The sequence below is a fragment of the Macrobrachium nipponense genome, chromosome 25, assembly GCF_015104395.2.
Source record: "Macrobrachium nipponense isolate FS-2020 chromosome 25, ASM1510439v2, whole genome shotgun sequence".
Classification (NCBI taxonomy): Eukaryota; Metazoa; Arthropoda; class Malacostraca; order Decapoda; family Palaemonidae; genus Macrobrachium; species Macrobrachium nipponense.
The window spans coordinates 2,449,321-2,471,658 of NC_087214.1; the positions used below are offsets into that span (position 1 = coordinate 2,449,321).

Genomic DNA, 22,338 nt, shown 5'->3' on the forward strand with positions numbered 1-22,338 from the left:
TTCCCCTGAAGCGCTCTTCATCTCTAGACCCGTCAAGGAGTCTTCATTCTGTCACAAAGATTAATGCAACGATTATTGTCCTAATTATACAAAAAGCATCTATTAGTTATTGATAGATAATACAACATAGCTCATTTAACTTATCCAACATTATTATAGGAGACATATGAAGGAAATTCTCTTGACCTATAATTCTCTGTACTGATAAGAATGATTTTCAGTATCAGTTGCGTCTAACCGAAGACTTTAAAGGTAAGAGGCCATAGTAATTATTTAGAATAATTGGCTGATGGACTTACATCGGTGATATCTGCATGAATCCAAAAAATATTTAACATTAACTGCTCTTTTCCTGGAAAGATCAATTCTCTCTCTCTCTGTCTCTCTCTCTCTCTCTCCATCACAAACCAGGTCAGGGTAGTCAAGAACCTATACCAGTTTGAGTTATCAGGAGGAATCTTCAAAGTTTGTGTTTGTTTTCACAGAAAAAAGTGATATCAGCAAAGTTTTCCTTTTTTTTTTCCAAACTCAGCTTTGGAGCTAAACTTTTAAAACTCCCTCATTTCTTTATCCAGTCCTACATGTCAACGCTGTGTGAGGTAAATACACATTGTTTTAATCTCCATTGGTAAGAAATGTAATAAGGGCAATAGTTTTGTTATTAAATTTCGCACTGGAATTGGGACTCCGGAGGTCGAGAGATGAAATCTATCAGGTACTTCTCGCCATGACTGGGCGATGGAGGGGGAGAAGGAGGACTAGGCATTCTCCTCCTCCTCCTCGCCCTCCTGGCCTTGGGCTATAGAGGCCAAATTCCCACCCCCCTTAGGTCTCTGGGAGATATTGCCATCTCCCCCCCCCACCCCCCCCACTCTCTCTCTCTCTCTCTCTCTCTCTCTCTCTCTCTCCCTCTCTCTCTTTCTCTCTCTCTCTCTCTCTCAGCAACATATGGTTTCATGTTAGTATAAGTGCACAGAAAGTCCTCTAAATGTGTTCACAAGGCTTCGAAAACATACATTAAAAAAACTATATTAGGGTATATATTAAATGCCCTGTCTTGATAGTAATCGTGTGCTCAGTCCGAGTGACCAAAGCAGTCAGTTTGTCAGGGCAAAGAAGAGTCTTAGAAATGATTTTTTATTCAAATGAATATGGGAGTGTTGACTGTTTTTCCCAGAGTGGAATTTGACTGATAGACATTTTATTACTTTCAAACACAAAAACCCCCTTTTCTTTTAAAAGGCCCAGCAGATGAGAGAGAGAGAGAGAGAGAGAGAGAGAGAGAGGCAGAGGAATTTTGAGAAGAGAGGAGAAAGAAAGAAGCGTCCAATAAAAATAGGAGAATGAAATGAAACCATTAAAAATAGTACAATATCATTTTTCATCTCATTTAAAAGAGAAACTTCTGTATATTTCGGTCTTAATTTGATTTATATTGAACGATTTTCTCTTTGAATCGCCATAATATATCAAAGGCTATGAGAGTCTGTGAGCATCATTCCTCTCTCTCTCTCTCTCTCTCTCTCTCTCTCTCTTACTCTCTCTCTCTCTCTCTCTCTCTCTCTCTCTCTCTCGCTCATAGTTATTTAGTGCTGAATTATCTGTTATGTTATTTTGATTATATGATCAAATTTGCTTGGAATAAAATGATATTATCATTATTATCATGAGTTTATTTTCTATGTCATCTTTTTATTTTTAAATAAAGAAATAATAATAATAATACTAATAATAATAATAATAATAATAATAATAATAATAATAATATAATAATAAAAATAATAATAATAATTTATTAATAATGATAATAATAATTTATTTATGAAAAACCAGAAATGGCAGAAAAAGAAAACAGTAGAGGAATTAGGACATCTTATCTCAGCATTCCAAAAGAAGAAAAAGACAACATTCGAAGATTGGAAAAAGATTACTTTAAGCTGAATGGCATTGTAGCTTAAATGAAGGCTTACTGCCAATAAACTAATAATAATAATAATATAATAATAATAATAATAATAATGTCTGGTAGCTCCAGACGAAAACTCGCTTGCTTCAAGAAAGAGAGAGAGAAGAGAGAGAGAGAGAGAGAGAGAGTCATATATATATATATATATATATATATATATATATATATATATATATATATATATATATCGTTAATGACTTTGATAACTATGGTATCATAGTTTATCTGTAAATTTCAAATATATACACTAATTTTGACTCTGTATTTGATCATGACCTCCATAGGCGCTCTACTAGCCTGTCTAAGTAGCACGGAAAAAGCTGCTATTCGGAAAATAGAGAAGAATCTCTACAAGTGTAAACACTGCTGAAGTAGCCATTACTTTTAATAAAATAATAATAATAATAATAATAATAATAATAATAATAATAATAATAATAATAATAATAATAATAATAATAATAATAATATTTCCTCAGTCTACTCAGCTGTAAATGAGTACCTATCCCTGATGGGGTAGGGTCCAGCTATGGGTTAAATAGCAAAACTCAGCAATGATGGAAAGAAATGAAGGAATAAATGACAACGACGTAAATGAAGCTTCGTCTGGCAGCCAGGTATTCAACCCAAATGAAGGGGAAGACGGTCAGGTACTTCTAGGTCGTCATCCAGCAACTGACCACCACAACGACAGTGACCAACACCTTGAGATTGGAGCTACAGAAGCAAACCAGAGGAAGAAATGGACAAGAGAAGAAAATAAGGAAACATGGAGATGCTACATCAGAAGCAACCCGACAGAGAGAGGATATAAAAGAAGGTTTGTCAACATCTGGAATGAGAGGATTAACAGAGCAGAGGCTGGCAGACCAAGTAAGGAACATAAAGAAAAAGAACTGGCTCTCCCCAACAGAAAGAGAGGAACTGGAAAGGGAAATGACACACGACAACGAATTACAAGATGACGAACTGAGAGACAATGCCACAGAAGATGACAGGGATGATGAGGTATCAAACAACGACACACGAAGAAACACCGATGAAGTAACAGAGAGGACGGAATGGGTAGAAAAGATTGAGGCAATGGGATGGCTTGAGCCAGATACAGAGAGAACAAAGATCCCCTCCATGAAAGCTACAAACACCAAGAACTTAATGGAAGAAAAAACAAATGAGGTCAATGAAATAATGGGCATAATCACACCAGTTATCACAGAAACAAATAACTTTGACATATGCAGGAGCAAGATTAGTAGCAGAAACGATGGGATTCGAACACCAACACACAGGCACAACCAACCCAACAGAAACCAAACAGCAACCTCCTTGGAAAAGGCGCCTGGAAAAGCAAATCATGGTGATGAGATCTGACTTGAGTAAACTGAAAGAGATGGCAGAAAAAACAAAAAGGCCCTAAGAAGCAAGAAAACAAGGGAGGAACTCAACGAGAAATACAAAGTGCAAGAGAGGGGACTAAACAACACAATAGAAGTTGTAAAACAGAGGCTTAAGGCCAAAGGACATAAGATCCAACGGTACATGAACAGGAATAAGGGATACCAACAGAACAAAGTATTTGGAGCCAACCAGAAATTACTCTACAGCCAACTAAGAGAGGAAGACAACCACCAAAAATTTCCTGGAGCTGAACCATGTAAAAGACTCTGGGAAAACATCTGGAGCAATCCTGTATCACACAACAAACATGCAACATGGCTCCAGGAAGTCAAGGTAGAAGAAACAGGGAGTATAAAACAAAGATTCACTTAGATCATGACAGACACAGTCTGTCCCCCACTAAAGAAAAGGCCCAACTGGAAAGCCCCAGGTCCCTATGAAGTCCCTGGATACTGGCTCAAAAACTTCAAGGTCCTACACCCACGAATAGCAGAACAACTCTAGCATTGTGTCACAAATCACCAGGCTGGCCCAAATGGATGAAAACGGAGGAAGAACATCCTTAGTATAAAAAGACAAGAGTAAGGGAGATATAGCCAGTAACTACAGGCCTATCACCTGCCTACCAATAATGTGGAAGTTACTAACAGGTATCATCAGCGAAAGGCTATACAACTACCTAGAGGATACAAACACCATCCCCCACCAACGTAAAGGCTGCAGAAGGAAGTGTAGCGGAACAAAAGACCAGCTCCTGATAGACAAAATGATCATGAAGAACAGTAGGAGAAGGAAAACCCACCTAAGCATGGCATGGATTGACTATAAGAAAGCCTTTGACATGATACCACACACATGGCTAATAGAATGCCTGAAAATATATGGGGCAGAAGAAAACACCATCAGCTTCCTGAAGAATTTAATGCTCAACTGGAATACAATACTTACAAGCTCTGGCATAAGACTAGCAGAGGTTAATATCAGGAGAGGGATCTTCCAGGGCGACTCACTGTCCCCACTACTCCTCGTAGTAGCCATGATTCCCATGAAAAAAGTACTGCAGAAGATGGATGCTGGGTACCAACTCAAAAAATGAGGCATCAGAATTAACCATCTAATGTTCATGGACGACATCAAGTTGTATGGTAAGAGCATCAAGGAAATAGATACCCTAATCCAGACTTTAAGGACTGAAGGGATAAAGCTACCAGATGCGAGCAACATCAAACACATAGATGAGGCGGGTTAGAAATACCTGGGAATAATGGAAGGAGGTGATATAAAGCACCAAGAGATGAAATACACGATCAGGAAAGAATAAATGCAGAGACTCAAGGCGAAACTCAAGTCAAAACTCAACGCCGGAAATATGATAAAAGCCATAAACACATGGGCAGTGCTAGTAATCAGATACAGCCCAGGAATAGTGGAATGGACGAAGGCAGAACTCCACAGCATAGAACAGAAAACTAGGAAACATATGAAAATATACAAAGCAGTACACCCAAGAGCAAATACGGACAGACTATACATAACACGGAAGGAAGGAGGGAGAGGACTGCTAAGTATAGAGGACTGCATCAACATCGAGAATAGAGCACTGGGGCAAGATCTGAAAACCAGTGAAGACGAGTGGCTCAAGAGTGCATGGGAAGGACTGATAAAAGTAGACGAAGATCCAGAAATATACAGAGACAGGAGAATGACAAACAGAACAGAGGACTGACACAACAAACCGATGCACGGACAATACATGAAACAGACTAAAGAACTAGCCAGCGATGACACATGGCAATGGCTACACAGGGGAGAGCTCAAGAAAGAAACTGAAGGAATGATAATTTCGGCACAAGATCAGGTCTTAAGAAGCAGATATGTTCAATGAACGATAGATGGAAATAACATCTCTCCCATATGTAGGAAGTGCAGTACGAAAAATGAAACCATAAACCACATAGCATGTGAGTGTCCGGCACTTGCACAGAACCAGTACAAAAAGAGGCATGATTCACTGGCAAAAGCCCTCCACTGGAGCCTGTGCAAGAAACACCAGTTACCTTGCAGTAATAAGTGGTACGAGCACAAACCTGAATGACTGATAGAAAACGATCCTCTGGGACTATGGTATCAGAACAGATAGGGTGATACATGCAAATAGACCAGACGTGACGTTGATTGAAACATCAAGAAGAAAGTATCACTCATTGATGTCGCAATACCATGGGACACCAGAGTTGAAGAGAAAGAGATGGAAAAAATGGATAAGTATCAAGACCTGAAAATAGAAATAAGAAGAATATGGGATATGCCAGTGGAAATTGTACCCATAATCATAGGAGCACTAGGCACGATCCCAAGATCCCTGAAAAGGAATCTAGAAAAACTAGACGCTGAAGTCGCTCCTGGGAACATGCAGAAGAGTATGATCCTAGAAACGGTGCACATAGTAAGAAAAGTGATGGACTCCTAAGGAGGCAGGATGCAACCTGAAACCCTACACTATAAATACCACCCAGTCGAATTGGAGGACTGAGATAGACCATAATAATAATAATAATATAATAATAATAATAATAATAATAATAATAATAATAATAATAATAATAATAATAATATCAGCATGAATTATATGGCCATATTGGGTGTTCGTAGACTGGCAACTGAAAATTCTTTGGTGCACTGACGGCACAAATGCCCCCTCCCAACAACCCCCCCCCCCCCCTTAGGAGGAAAACGTCGAGTATTCAGGTTAAAATAGGCCGGAGAATTGATCGTATCACCCTTTATGTTCAGTTACTGACTTTTATTCATTTATTTGTTTAACATATATTTTTATCTCTCTTTGACAAGTGAGATCTCTTCTTTCTGTATCCATAATAAAAGTCCTCTTATTTCTTGCAATGGATTCCATAATCTCTGTGGAAGCTTCAATTTCAAGTCTGTGGTACCTGTGGTGGGATTGTTGGCATATGAATAGGGTTTTTCATATTTCGAATAATAATAATAATAATAATAATAATAATAATAATAATAATAATAATAATAATAATAATAATAATAATAATCGCAGGAATAGTGGAATGGACGAAGGCAGAACTCCGCAGCATAGATCAGAAAACCAGGAAACATATGACAATACACAAAGCACTACACCCAAGAGCAAATACGGACAGACTATACATAACACGAAAGGAAGGAGGGGAGAGGACTATAAATATAGAGGACTGCGTCAACATCGAAAACAGAGCACTGGGGTTGGGCAATATCTGAAAACCAGTGAAGACGAGTGGCTAAAGAGTGCATAGGAAGAAGGACTAATAAAAGCAGACGAAGACCCAGAAATATACAGAAACAGGAGAAAGACAGAAAGAACAGCGACTGGCACAACAAACCAATGCACGGACAATACATGAGACAGACTAAAGAACTAGCCAGCGATGACAATTGGCAATGGCTACAGAGGGGAGAGCTAAAGAAGGAACTGAAGGGAATGATAACAGCGGCACAAGATCAGGCCCTAAGAACCAGATATGTTCAAAGTACGATAGACGGAAATAACATCTCTCCCATATGCAGGAAGTTGCAATACGAAAAGTGAAACCATAAACCACATAGCAAGTGAATGCCCGGCACTTGCACAGAACCAGTACAAAAAGAGGCATGATTCAGTAGCAAAAGCCCTCCACTGGAGCCTGTGCAAGAAACATCAGCTACCTTGCAGTAATAAGTGGTACGAGCACCAACCTGAAGGAGTGATAGAAAACGATCAGGCAAAGATCCTCTGGGACTATGGTATCAGAACGGATAGGGTGATACGTGCAAACAGACCAGACGTGACGTTGATTGACAAGGTCAAGAAGAAAGTATCACTCATTGATGTCGCAATACCATGGGACACCAGAGTGAAGAGAAAGAGAGGGAAAAATTGGATAAGTATCAAGATCTGAAAATAGAAATAAGAAGGGATATGGGAAATGCCAGTGGAAATCGTACCCATAATCATAGGAGCACTAGCACGATCCCAAGATCCTGAAAAGGAATCTAGAAAAATTAGAGGCTGAAGTAGCTCCAGGACTCATGCAGAAGAGTGTGATCCTAGAAACGGCACACATAGTAAGAAGAGTGATGGACTCCTAAGGAGGCAGGATGCAACCGGAACCCCACACTATAAATACCACCCAGTCGAATTGGAGGACTGTGATAGAGCAAAAAAAAAAAAAAAAAAAAAAAAAAAAAAAAAAAAATAATAATAATATTAAGATAGTTTTCAAAGGGGGTTTCGCCCTGCAAACAATCACGAGTGACATTCATGATATTTAGTATCGTCTGCCCTCAGTCACCTCTCATCATCTCATGCTACCGAGAGTTTTATTGGCCACGAAGCTCTCTCTCTCTCTCTCTCTCTCTCTCTCTCTCTCTCTCTCTCTCTCTCTCTCTCCACGTCTTGCCTCAAAGGCTCTGATCACAGGGAAATCATAGGTCTAACCTGTGATTTCCTATTACTCTTGTGCAATCATAAGACTGGCTTCATTCGCATTTCGAATTAGACATAGCAAGAGACTGAGCATTCTGAAACTTGCATTGCATATTGTCTATCACCGAAGGACTGGGGTTCTATTTTTTATTTATATTTTAATATTCGCTCATCGATCTTCCTAGGAGGCAGGAAATCACTGAGATTGACTTGCGACTTGCAGCTACAATAATAAGACCTTCATGTCTTCTTGTGCTTGACGGGTTAGGGCACAACAAGAGACTTAAAATCTAGAAATCTGAATCATATTTGTGTCATTCACCGAATGACTGAGGTTCTAATTTGTATTCATGATTTAATATTTGTTCATCGACTTTTTTACGGTGAAAATAACATCCCGGCTCCTTGATAGTCAGTAGTTTACAGAAACAACAAACTAGAACCTCCAGATTTAGAAAACCCTGGCCATAAAACCAAATGGAAAGAAGTTTTGTTCTGGCCACAGCCCCAATGAGGATTAGCTTGCTCAGTGCAGTTATGGAACCTCCTGATCTCCAAGTATTGAAGCAAAGAGCTTAGTCATTCCTCCTCTCTGCTGACGTCTCCTGAAGATCATATTATCGGTCTCATTTTATATTTCCTCATATTAATCATTTATCACATTTTCTTCTAACTTGTTTCTCTTTGAAGACTGATTTCCCTTTGGAGACTCATTGGTTTGTTGGCTTGTGTAGTCTGTTGACCATGTCCATAAGGGTTTGCAGCTGAATGTTTAAAGAAAGTAAGAGAGAGAGAGAGAGAGAAGAGAGAGAGAGGAGAGAGGAGAGAAGGCGAGAGAGAGAGAGAGAGAGAGAGAGAGTTAATTGCTAAAGGTTAAATGCCACAAAGTCCACAGTCAACATCATTATTTAATTTAATCTTGTGATGGACACTTAATCGAGAGCTGCTCCTCCTCACTTGGAAATTGACCTAAACCCTACAACAGTCTTTCTGGATTAGACAGTATCACATGAATTTGAGTTGTATATTTACATTCAGGACAAACAAATTCTGAATACGGGAATGCTGCATCATAAAATCTGGTAGTCTTTCAAACAACTTCATCACGGTACTTACAGGGATGTAGAAATTCTGGACAGGTTCCTCTAAGAGCTCTTCTTCTGGACAGGTTCTTTTAAAAGCTCAAACACACAGAAACAGAAAAAGCTTCAGCACTGAAACATCATTCTCAAGTTCCTTCACTGATCAGCGTCCTTTCTATGGTCAGAGTCTGACTCCTTATCAGTTGGTTCGTTTGCTACACAATCAACGCCCTGAAATAAGAATGTTTTGCTCTAAAGTCACTTATTTTAGTGCCTTCGTAAGGATTTACACTACCACGACTACACAGGAAGCTCCTGCCAGATATCGGAGGGAGAGGAAGTCTCAAGCCCTATGGGAGAACATGAGACACTCTCTGATTGTCTGAGTTCTTCCAGCAGAGACGTTCATGATCAGAACTACTAAGTGGAATGAGTCCACAGGGTGAAACTACCACTAAAAACTACCAGTCGAAGTCAGACTTTTGAAGCGACAGCATGGTATATCCACAAGGAGACTTGGGGAAGTTGTGCCACATTGCTCTTTGGCAAAAGCAGTAGCGGAAACGGGCCTCGATAATGAGCAGATTTCCTACAAATGGAGCCCCCAAATGAGCACTGTCCTTTCTGCCTGTGACACTGCTGATACGATCTGCCAAAACTACCTCCACTGTATATATATATATATATATATATGATATATATATATATATATATATATATATATATATATATATATAAGCATTTTCTTTTGACTTGAAGACCTAAAACATATTTGCAACGCGACGAACGAATGAAACATTTCTCTTTTGACAGATAATCTACCCTTCGAACTCAAAGGTGTTGAAATATTCACATCCTTTATCATCCTACAAGTATCGTCATCACAACTTCGTGGAGGAATGTGCCTCTTCTTCTTCTTCTTCTTCTTCTTCTTCTTCTTCTTCTTATCAGTTGAGTACCGGATGCGTTTGATCGTTTGGCTGTTTGGAACAAACGAAGAAAATCATCATGACTTCAATCCATGAGTTAGTTTAGGAGACTGTTTTTATTATTATTATTATTATTATTATTATTATATTATTATTATTATTATTATTATTATTATTGATTCAGATTTCTCTCTCTCTCTCTCCTCCTCTCTCTCTCTCTCTCTCTCTCTCTCTCTCTCTCTCTGTCAGATTTGCCATAACACAAACCGTGGTAATAGGGCTACACTCCTTTCTGGTCTTTTCCGTTTCCTGCCATAGGACTTAAGGACCTCGAAATTTATATTACATAAATCCTATGATACAAGAGAGAGAGAGAGAGAGAGAGAGAGAGAGAGAGAGAGAGAGAGAGAGAGAGAGAGAGAGATCGTACGTAAACAGTCAAGTGGTTATTTTTCAGTAGGAAAAAAAATTAGCTTGTGGTTGTAGTTTGGTCATTAAGACAAAAAAAGTTTATAATTGTTTGTTTACTGCAGTAAACAAGCATCTTTTATGTTTTTGTATATAGTTGTGTATGTAGACGAATTATACATATAGATTAATTTTTGTATACGAATTGTTGTAGACGAATTCACCATGTGATCTATTGACGTATCAACTGGTTCATAATTTGTGCGTATTTCGAAACCTATAATATGCAGTCATTAATTGCAATGTACCACTAGTATATGTCTTCTGCATTTGATATTAATAGGTCAACTGTATATACAGACATTTTTCATTGACGTAACCTATTGCAACGTATCGAGTCATGTGTTGTGATACTTGTCATTTCCGTTAGAAGTAAAAGCCATATCTCGTTGGGAGAAGGTGGTCATTGGTTTCCAACACCTTCGTAATTAGGCAAAATAAATCTTCTATCAACATCGCATTATGAAGCCAGACATTGAACGTGTAAGCACCACAATGTTATTGTTGTTCGTATTTAGTATCGAATCCTACTTAATTAAACAGTGTCACAGAATTCGGTTCTATGACTTCCAGTTCGTGTAACAGAATTCGGTTTTCTTCTCATTATTCAGTTTTGCTCTTTGATGATAACTATGACACTTCAAGAGAGAGAGAGAGAGAGAGAGAGAGAGAGAGAGAGAGAGAGAGAGATTTGAAAAAGTCTCCCCAGATATATAAAATCTTATTGAAGCGGCAGATGGTGTTAAGTGACGCCCTCCTCCTGCTTCTGCTGCTGCTGCGGGGTTGGGGGGTGTAGTGGTGGATGGATCTCCAGGGCTGTATCCTTATTCTAGGCATCAAAGAAAAAGCACCCGAAGGAATTTGGGTTGTCAAAAGCAGAGCGAATCCTTCCGCAATATACAGAAAGCTCTCTCTCTCTCTCTCTCTCTCTCTCTCTCTCTCTCTCTACTCCAGTTGATTTTGTCCGCACACATATATAACTAATAATCTGCCAGTATCAGTACACATTACAAGTGCCATTTCGTGAGTTCCGTGCACGATTTTTGCTTTTATTTATGAATAAATAAGAGTTCAAGGGCAAAAGTAGATTCGTCAAAAAACATTGAATTTTGTTTTAGGTCGCAGGTGACAAACTACGTCTTCGTTTTCATCCCTTCGGACAACGAAGGAGCTCAAACGAATTGGCTTCGACTCAAGTCTAGACCTGTTTGTTTGTTTGTTTGTTTGTTTACATTCTTCTTCTTCTTCTTCTTCTTCTTCTTCTTAAAAACCTAACATAGTCCAGATCATAAGTTACGATGTTCTTATTTGATGAAGTCGCTTATGACTTTTCAGTTGTGTTTATTTGACTATGTTGTTAATAATAATGACTAAAGTAATTGTATTGAATGGCATTTTATTCTCATTCGTCAACATTGTTTAAGAGCTTCTCCTTCCCAGATGGTGAGAGGGGAAAATTGCTGGGTATAGTCCTTTTAAACTTTTAATTAAAAGGTTTCCGTTATTCCCATCTATTGAGTATTGCTGCCATTTGGTTTTTATTGAATGTATCAGTTATTTCAGATATTATGATAGTAGATGTCTGCATATTCTGTATATATATTTACTTATTTGATTCTCATATCTTTCCAGAAGTAGGTGCCCGCAAAATCGCTTACTTTTCAGAAGTAGTATATTTCATTAGCTCTCCCCCTGGTGGAACGTTTGCAATTTTGTGTTAATATAGAGTTTATAAGCTAAATTGGTAAAAGAAACAGAATCATATGTCATTGTTTAAATTCTAAAGTGAAATATACTTTAATGGAGCCTAAGTTGGTAGTCATTATATTTAATTGTAGCCACATAAATACTTGTTACACCTTGTTGGAAAATCCATTTTCAATTTGAATTTAATATGATAATAATCAAGCCAGAAGTAATTTAGATGAGTAAAAAGGAATCTAATATGAAACGAATTGAATGTTTCCAGTCTTGCAGGACATAATGACATTACTGGAACCGCCTTCAAGAACCTCCTCCCCCTCTGCGATTCGCTTCCCACGAAACCTCGATGGTCGACCGTCGAAGGTCTCGACTCTCGAGTTGACTTTCAAATAACGCCCCCCCCCCCCCCCACCCAACCCAGCCTCCTCCGCCCCCACAAAGTAGGTACTACGAGGAGTAAGATGGACTTTGGGGCTTAATTCTTGTTCATTTGCAAATCATTTTACAAGGAATTTCTTATCTCTCTCTCTCTCTCTCTCTCTCTCTCTCTCTCTCTCTCTCTCTCTCTCTCGTAGATTCCTGCACCGCCGATAAGAGAAACCTCTATTCAGCAAAACCTTTGACAACCCGAGACAGAATTCTTGTATATGCAAAATATATATATTCACGAGGTTATATAAAATCTCAATTTGTTTCAAGTGAAATGAAATATGAATGTTCACCCTTGACCTGTCATCCACATTACTAGGAAACATTGTTTGCTAACAAAGCTTGCAAACAATGTTTCCTAGTAATGTGGATGACTACAGGCCTTACAAATAGGAATGATTAGATGCGTAAGATCAAGCCTAGCTTGCCATGTCGATAGACTGCAGTACATTTCTTAGGCTTTATCATTCTCTCTCTCTCTCTCTCTCTCTCTCTCTCTCTCTCTCTCTCTCTCTCTGTCATGACTGAGTTTCAGTACGCAAGAGAGAAATTTGGTAGGGATTTCTCTCTCAAAAAGTGGAATTCCAGTTCACCGCCTGCAAAACCAGCGGATACTAATCCTATGAATTGATTGCGACCCTTTTTTTTCCACTTCCATTTCCTCAGTGACTATCAGAAATCGACGATATGGTTCTCCCGGATGACTTGGTAGATTGGGCCCTGGAACTTTCATTGTCAGGTATTTTCTCTCGCTTTTCAGGTTTGTTTTTGTTTTCGGTTCCTCAGTGGCAGGAGAGTTCTCAATTGGCCCCCTCCTCGGAAATGGTTCTCTGACTTTTGGTAGTGACAAACATTCCAGAATGGGCCAAGCCGTCTTCTGAGCTGTTGTTATATGATATGATGATTGTTTCCTCCCTTGTCTCTCTCTGCTGCTGCTGAACCTTCTGAAAGCCATTAATCTCCAAGTTGCTTTATGGTTGGTTTTTAGTCTGTGGTGCAGACGACGACCTCCGTTACGTTACTCTTGTTACTATACAGTAGTAGGAGAATTATTGTTGTTTCTTATTATGACGGAGAAGCGTCTGGGTTTTTATCGAGTTTTAGTGATGGAGTTGAAATCTGTTGAGGGGAGAGGGAATGAATGAGAATGAATGGGTTTGTGCGGTTACTTGTTTACCAGGATGATACAACAGAAGTTGTGACAATGATTGAGAGTCGCATTTCCGCTTCGTTATCGTGGAAGGTAATGATACTCATTTCACTTTGTTAATGGCTCAATGTTTATATGATGTGGCCTGTTTACAATAAGAATTAGAGATGATTTCCGGGAGTCTTTCAAATGTGAACTTGAGTTACGACTTGGCAAGTAGCGGTGAGACTTGGGTTTTGTCCTTGGCATTCTGAAGGCTTCAAATGCTGAAGCTCTGAACTGCTTTGTTGAGCCCAAAACATCATTGTACTTCCATTTAGAGAGAGAGAGAGAGAGAGGAGATAAATGTAAAATCATAAATTTTGATAACTCGACTTATTGTTTTTTTGTAGAAGGGTGTTACAATACCATTGGTCATTGAGTCCGGAACAATAAATTTTGAATAATGATATTTAAAATCGGCATAGATAAAATGTCATGGAAACTTCACTGAGTGTGTATACTTTATGAAATTAGGGAAACGTTTTTATTCATCTGGAACACCGTGGGAATGCTTGATCCTCTTTGCAACGACTGCGTTTTTTTAATTTATTCTTTTTTAACCTTCACGAACGGAAATACTCAAAAGCCCTGTAACATAAATGGGATCTTAATAAGGGGGTCATATAACGGTCGATACTGGATATGGGTCGATCACGAAACCTGGAAACTGCATCTAGAGAGAAATTACTGTTTTAGTCACTATAGGTCCAGTCAGAAATTGCTTGGTCGTTGGCCCTGCATCTGGAAACACTGGAATCATAACCTTCTTTGAAGGAGGGTGAATGAATCAGCTGAAAGCAAACCATTGCAATCCACCCCACAGGTCCATTTTGGAAAGATCCCAATAAGATCTGACAGAATCTGCTTCAGGCTTACCTCTGTGAATACCTACACCACGAGTTCGTGTCCGGAGATGAGAAAGATAAAGTTAGCAATTGAGGAGAGAGTCACAAAACCTTTAAATATCAAACATTCGGGTCAAAAGGACCAACTCAATTTGGGTCAGAATGACCACTTCAGTTTGGGTCAGGCATATGACTAAGAGAGAGAGAGAGAGAGAGAGAGAGAGAGAAAATGTGCCTATTTTGCATGCTGAGGCAGTCCTGAGCTATAACCGCTGATAACTTATATTGTTTATAGGGAAAAGTGTCCTTCATTAACGAAACGTATGGTGGTGAACACAAGATTCTTTGAGAGAAAGAAAAGTTTCTGTTAGATAGTAACTTCTAATGATTTCAGAAGCTGACACTAGATACTGATTGTCCAAGATTTTGTCTGGTTTTATTGTTGGGGAGGACCACCAACATATTGTATTAAAGGTCAGGGTCACTATTTTGTGACCGTGAAAGGAAAGTGCCTGTTAGCTAGCAACCCTTGTGAACTTGTGCAGAGACGTTGCTTTAATTGCAGCCAAAATTTCCAGTGCTGGCACGAGATGCAGAATTTCGTGTATGTACAGTAAATGATTTTTCTCAAGGTTGTAAGTGTCTGTTAGGCTTTTTGCAAGGAAGGACCTAGGTGCATATGATCCACTTTTTTCCCATTTCTGTTGTTTTACACGGTTACTGTAGTATTTAGTGCCATTAGTTTTCAAACTTGAAGTTATGGGAACATATTGTCTATTGTTCTGTCATATGTAGCCAAATGTTGTAGTAGATTGTTACTACATTTTTAGTTTTTCTGGGTTTCCTCAGGATGGTATGCTTGACCCACTGATTAATATATTCGTACTTAGAGGTTTGGCCTTGAAAGCAAAGTCGATTGAAGTCATCTGCACAGTTGTATTTCATACAGGTTTTCCTGTCATGAGCGCAATTTCTTTTAAGATCAAGAATTGACCTTTTCCTCTCCTAACTGACCCTCATCTTGTAGTGATTTTGATATTTCATGTATCATTGACTGGCCTTAGGATGTAGGGTAGTAGAAATTGTCGTCCTATTCCAATATTGAAATGATGACATTCTCTGTTTTTAATCGAGAGACATGGCTAAGATTTTTCTGCTGATTTGTACAAAATCTTGACCTTAAAAATCCTACAACAAATATATTTCACGTGGATGCTAAGAAACAAAATCCCCACGAAATTGGGACAGTTTATTTATTTTATGCCAGACATGAGATATTATATTGGTGAGTTACTTTTAGCTAGGCTGTAGTTTGTTTATTCAGTAACCTGAGCCTTGTTATTAGCTAATTATGCTTGAAATTGTTATCAACATTATTTAAACGGTAAATTACATTTTAGATATCTATTGCTAAGTTCTCTCTTCAGAAATCTGACTGGTCAATCTTCTTTCATTGCACAAACTTGTGTTAAGTTGTGAAATTTGTAGAGCATTCTTTCTCTGAAGAGGAATTGATAGACAAGTGATGAAGAGTAAAGCCTGCTCCAAGAGATAAGTGAGCACATGATGTATCCTCTTCCAAATACTTGGAACTTCTTGTACTTGTAACAAGTAGTGCCACTATTTCCTTTGTGGCAGGCATGAGGTGACATCCACATTATGTCTGCATGATGAGAGCTTGCTCTGTTTCAATATTCACATCAGTAGGTAAGGCTAAGGTTTGGGAGAGGCAAGCATAGACCAAGCTTAACATTATTCTTTTGAATTCGATCTGTTAGTGCGGATAAGATGGAGGTTACTATGTGTATCTTGATTTAAAACATCAACTATCTACGTCCTTACTGCGCCTATGAACAGATGTAGCCTACTGTGCTCCCTCAATAATTTTATCAACGTATACGACAAAAGTGACACTTTGTCACAGTATATCTTACATCCCTATCTAATTTTTGACTGTATCCTGTATTACGAAAATTGCATAATTCTGGTAATTATAAGAGTAACACCGACTTCTTGTAGACATCGCCAGCAAACTCAGAGGAAGGGCTTTCAAAAGAGTATATATATATATATATATATATATATATATATATATATATATATATATATATATATATATTATACATATATATATGTATGTATATATATATATGTGTGTGTGTGTGTGTGTGTGTGTAATGAAGTCACGTGCGTGTACAGCGATTTTTAAGCATATATGTATATATTTATGTATACATACTGCTATAAGCATTTTTCTGACTCGTGTCTTTTAACTTTTCCTTCTTAAATACATGTAGAGTTTTAATAAGAATAATATTAAGAGAGTTGTTTTTTCTAATATTCATCAACCAATAGAAAATCAAGTAGAGTACTGAGACGAACTCTGTGATTTCAAAATTCTGGATTTTCCCCCTCCTCCCCCCCCCCCCCAATCTAAATGATATCCCTGGTATGGAAATACAAATGAAAATTAGCCACCTGCAGAAAATGTCATTTTAACGACCTGTCATTGTCCATCGTGTCCTTGTCATCTAATGTGTCCCAGAATCATTTTCAGTGTCATAACCGTTGCTGTACCAGATCCCATTAAGCCAACTGTATTTAAGACAAAAATTGGCATTACTCAGGAAGTGAGAAGACACTTTGAGGACTTCGCCTCTTGTCCCCTTTTTTGTTTGAATTCCCCAGTCAATTCCATGAGTCTTTAAGAGGGATCACACCCACGTATCTTGTTATTTTCACACGCGCACATGTTTGGCTCCTCTTGCCCTGACCTCGCAACTGCATCCCTATTCATCGCTCACTGCCTCACACCTGATCTCCGCCTTTGGAACTCTAGCTCTCAGATCCAATTAGCACCTCTTTGTATTCTATACTCCTACCTTTTTCTGGCTGGCTTTTGGTGACCTTTCCAGGTACCTGATCAGATTAGCGGCCCGCCAGAAGAGTAGAACAATGGCTGATCTATTCTGAAAGAAAATATGAAAGCATGACCCACTGATGCCAAACAAGCTATTTATACTGGCTTCGATGGGCCCTACAAGCACACTCTGCCTTAGCCTTTCGACCCTTAATTAAGTCGCCTTACTCTGCCCTAGCATTTGAAGTGACACTACGCAGTACACGTTGCCCTAACCTCTCAACCCGGCACTATGCCCCCGCTGTTACTTGGCAAGAAACTCCAGCGCCAACGCCCATCTAGTCACTTCTACGACTCTTTTATGCCTATACTGCTGGAACAGGACTCTGCTCCTCGAAGTTTCCTGATGCTGTCACTCTGAAGGTGGTCCTTGTTAGGAACTGCCTTACTACCTGAGTGCTACTGCCGATGAGAACCCAGAACTGCTCTTCTTCTTTCATCCCTGGTGGGGACCTGTATGCGAAGTTGCCCTTCCGCTGACTGACATTCTGGCTCTAATCTATGGAAGTCTCGTCCGCTGTTCTCATTCCATGTTACTGTTATCCTGTATCCTTCAGAGATTCTGGTGATATTGACTGCGGACATGATATCTTTTGCCTCGTAATAATTATCATGTTGAAGACAAGCGTTAAATTGAGGAATTTGCATCCAGTGATTTAGTGATTTTGATATGACTTCAATGTTAAGATTTTGTGGTATTTTCTTATTCGAGTAAATATTAGTTACTTTACACAACGCTTTCCCTCATTGTCATCTGGTGTGTTCCAATGTCGCCTGCTTTGCATATCCATGTAGAAGATCCTATTGCGTAAAGTCATCTGTAGTTCAACAGTGCCAAACCAATGCATTTACTGCCAGCGCCATTTCGAATCAAGATTCCCGGAATTCCCATGTGAGAGCATTCCTAGCTTGCAGTGCTCCACCCCTGTACCATCTAAGAATCCTATTCCATCATTTGTGCACCATCTTGAACTTTTTATTATTAGTATTGGCTTGCAAACAGTGGCACTCTTATTTGAGATTGTAAATAATTACAGTAAAGCGATACAGTGTCACAAGGCTCTAATGATAGCCTCTGTAAATATGTATTCTTTTGATCTCCTTAGTTAATTATGTGATAAGCGACATAATATCAAGTGTACCTTCAGTCCTCTTGAGGTTACTTTGGTTTGATTTAATAAGGAAGTTTACCCCTTTTTTTGTTTACATAGGTAAGCCACCCATATCCAAATGATGTAAAGTAGAGCCATTCCTCCAATTTTCATATATTCTCTTACCCCGTTCTGCCCTGTAACAATACATACATACACACAAACACACACACACACACACACACACACACACACATATATATATATATATATATATATATATATATATATATATATATATATATATATATATATATATATATATGTGTGTGTGTGTGTGTGTGTGTGTGTGTGTGTATGTGTGTGTGTGTGTGTGTGTGTGTGTGTGATTCCCTTTTCCCTTGTACAGAAGAATGCTAGTCATTTCATATTGTGCTTTGGTGAAAATGCACAGTGTAAGTTACTGCACATTGTACTTACTACTTACTGATGTTGATGTATTTTGAATTTATGGCGCTATTTATTACTGTAGTGGCAAAGGTTTTAATTGACATGTTCTTCTATGTACTTTGCAAATGAGACTCGCACTACGTTGTACAGCCGCTGGAAATTGATAACAGGTAACGCTTTGCCTTCGTTTTCTTTTTTTCTTTTTTTGTCTGTATACAGAATTCTGTAACATGTATAATGCATGTGTATAACATAGGCGATACTTCATTTGAGACCCGGCATTTATTGTTTGGGTTTTCAAGTGGGCCTCTTGTATTTTCAGTGACACTAGTACTGTGGAAAAGGAAAAGAAAACCACTCTTAAAAGTTCCACTTCTTTTACTTTATGAAGAAATAGGTTTTGCATGACAAGGATTCAATCGTCTTTATCATTGCCCGTCAAGCAATAGGAAGGAGAACATTCCCAATAACAAATCGTTTGTTTTGGGGTCATATCCATCTGAAATTTGATGTAATTTGTTTGCAATTTCCTTGTACGTCGTCCATTACCAATTTTTCTGAACTTCGCATACAGCGTAGTTCATCACGGTATCACAAGGGAAAATACCACTATTGTATGGGTTAGCTCCTTTAACGAGAGCGGTACATTCATTCACGCTTTTGTTAGGGTAAATAGCTATATCCTTGACCCAAGCCTTATCTGAAAGAAAAAGAATGGTATAACTCCTTTATTGATTTACCAACATATTTTACTTTATCATCACATATACGTAAGTTAAGGGGTAGGTTACACTGATATGTTGAAGATTTGGCTGAAGTGTTTACAACTGCACGCCCTTGAAGTTGTCACCCACAGTTATCTATCAGCAGTGGTCCTCCTCCTCCTCCTCCTCCTCCTCCTCCTCCTCCTCCTCCTCCTCCTCCTCCTCTTGGCCTCTGAATAAAATTCCTTTCTGTAAAGCAACAGGTGTCCCTAGAGTAGCAGGATTGCTGTGGTAGTATTCTTACACCCCTACTAGTGGATAGTGATTTATTATATCAAGAACAGACGCAGAAAGTGTTTTGGAGACCAAGGCTACAGCAAAGATGGATTAGGAGTGGTAATGGGATTGCTACAGGTAACTGAGTCTCTGGATGACACCTAAGGAAAGTATTTGGGGATCATCAGTTCCAAGGCTCAGGGGTATTAGCCACAACCTCGAGCTTAGGGTCATTGTTACTCTTCAAGAAATGAGACCTGATAGTGGGATTCATTTGTACAGGCCAAGCACACGGAGGTTATGGGGCTGTTGCAGATGGCTGAGGACGGAGTGGGGTGTTGGAGTGACAAATGAGGAAGGAGGCAGAGGCCCCTTCAGCAGCTTAGCTAAACAGGACATAGAAAATATCATACTTCAGAGAAATATTGCATTGTGATCAAGGGGATGTGTGAAAAGACATATGCAAGTATTCATTACAGCAGTCAGTTAAGATAACATACCACTTATGTTGGGTAACAATTCAACGCGGAATAACACATCAAACTGTGAAGTGAGGTCAACCCATCCGTTGTAGTCGTCCCGACAACGTGCCTCCGCCTCATAGTAAGTCATATTGCCGGTTATCAGCCTGACACATCTACTAAGTAGGAGAATGTAGGTTCCATTGTGCTCACAGCGATCTGAAAATTTGGGTTTCCATCACAGTCAAAGATTTCTTTCTGTGTATATGAACAGTGGTTACAAATGCTTGAAATTAGACACCCAACATAATCAACCTATCTTTATTGTAGCATTTCCAGTAGGAAAGTGCAGGTAAAAACAGTATATATATATCTATATATATATATATATATATATATATATATATATATATAGATAGATAGATAGATAGATATATGTGTGTGTGTATACATACATATCTTTTTAAGTATTAGACATAAAACATTTGAATGCAAGACAAGTTTATTCTCATGCAAGTTCAGATTTCTGCAGGAATAACAACACCAGTTTTATTACTAGTACAAACATTACGAAGATTGTGCATAAAGAAGCTCAGTTCCACAGACTCCAAATAGAAGAAGCTGTGAGTATATATATATCAACACCGGTGGCCTGCTTTACAAATACAAAGGAACACGGACTGCAGCCTCCCTTCATCAAGGAAACCCCAGGACATTCTTGAGAACCTGGAGTGAAGCACGGGCGGCGGAACGTTCACCCGTGGACATGATTACTAAACAACATAACAAATCAAAACCATCGGGCCGTGCCTTAAGCCTTAAGGAGTAAGACGTTGCTCAGACAGCCAGCAAGAGAATGAAACTGCTGCCCAACAGAAATTCAGCAGCCAATGACGTCATGTATGGAAGTCGATTAGTAGAAATTCAGCACCCCTATGATGTCACGTATGAAATTGAACATCGGAATACAGCAATAAAAAGCTTGTATGTAGATTTGCAATCAGTTACTGCTCGCCTCTAATAACTATAACATCTCCCCCTCTCTCTTTTTCCTAGAGAGAGAATTTTCTGGTGAATGTGATTATTGGTAATGGCGAGAGTCTTTGCTTAACCAAAGTGAGAGAATCCCTTTCCCCAAAAAATAAAAGCATCCATCTTTCTTCCATCATCACCTCTCCTTCTAGGAACTCCTTCTCTCCCTACAGACAGGCGGTGACGTCCATGTAGTCATGGACTCTGTGATCCAGCCCACACCCAGTGCAGCAGCCATTCAAGGCTCGGTTCCAGCATCTCTGGCCAAGATGGCAGCTGGGAACAGGATAAGGACGACACTGTATTCTTCATCTTTTTCAGGTGTTCCTGAAATTACCCGACCTCGAATGGACTCTGCCATGTCTATGGAACAAGAAAGCCCCACCTGTCATGAACACTAACAATGGTTTCATCAGAGTCACGAAGAAGAAAAATAAACAAGGAGGAACACCAGCAGCACATTCTGCCCACCCTGAAACTAGATGCATGATCAGCCCCCCAAGGTAATAACTCGTATGCCTTTATTAAGGATGTGGAGAGCGGAGATAAGATTTTCAAAGTAATGCCTACTGCACGAACAGAACTATTATCACTTACAGAAGACCAGCAAACTAATGCATGGATGAGAAACAATCACCAGATTTTTAAATGCTCATGAAAATTGTATATTATGCCATCTTTCTCAGCAATACAACACTGATGCCATTTTTTACCATACACAGGTTGCAAAGGTAGAAAGACACCTTACAAAAGGTTCAAACCTACATCCAACCAAGAGTGTACTAATAGAGGGGAAAGGACAACTACCAGATATCAACCTGGGAGTATGGAGCACCTTCCCTATCTGAAATACTAAAATTGTCAGAGGTATGGACACCACAGTAGTGCTTGAACTGCCCAAGCAGTGTGTGAGGTGT

At 39.0% G+C, this 22,338-nt stretch overlaps 2 protein-coding genes across 2 annotated transcripts in view; both read right to left on the bottom strand.

Moving 5' to 3' along the window:
• LOC135198955 (uncharacterized) overlaps positions 1-9,055 on the bottom strand; it is a 69,484-nt gene extending 60,429 nt beyond the window's left edge. The window contains exon 1 of the mRNA XM_064226874.1: positions 8,955-9,055. The gene's annotated coding sequence lies outside the window, so the exon portion shown is untranslated. The remainder of the gene's footprint in view (positions 1-8,954) is intronic.
• A 10,253-nt stretch (positions 9,056-19,308) lies between these two features.
• LOC135199258 (latent-transforming growth factor beta-binding protein 1-like) overlaps positions 19,309-22,338 on the bottom strand; it is a 14,777-nt gene continuing 11,747 nt past the window's right edge. Inside the window, exons 9-10 of the mRNA XM_064227146.1 lie at positions 20,429-20,608; positions 19,309-19,648 (exon numbers count right to left, since the gene is read on the bottom strand). Of these exons, the coding sequence (XP_064083216.1) occupies positions 19,494-19,648; positions 20,429-20,608 (335 nt within the window). The 3' untranslated portion in view covers positions 19,309-19,493. The remainder of the gene's footprint in view (positions 19,649-20,428; positions 20,609-22,338) is intronic.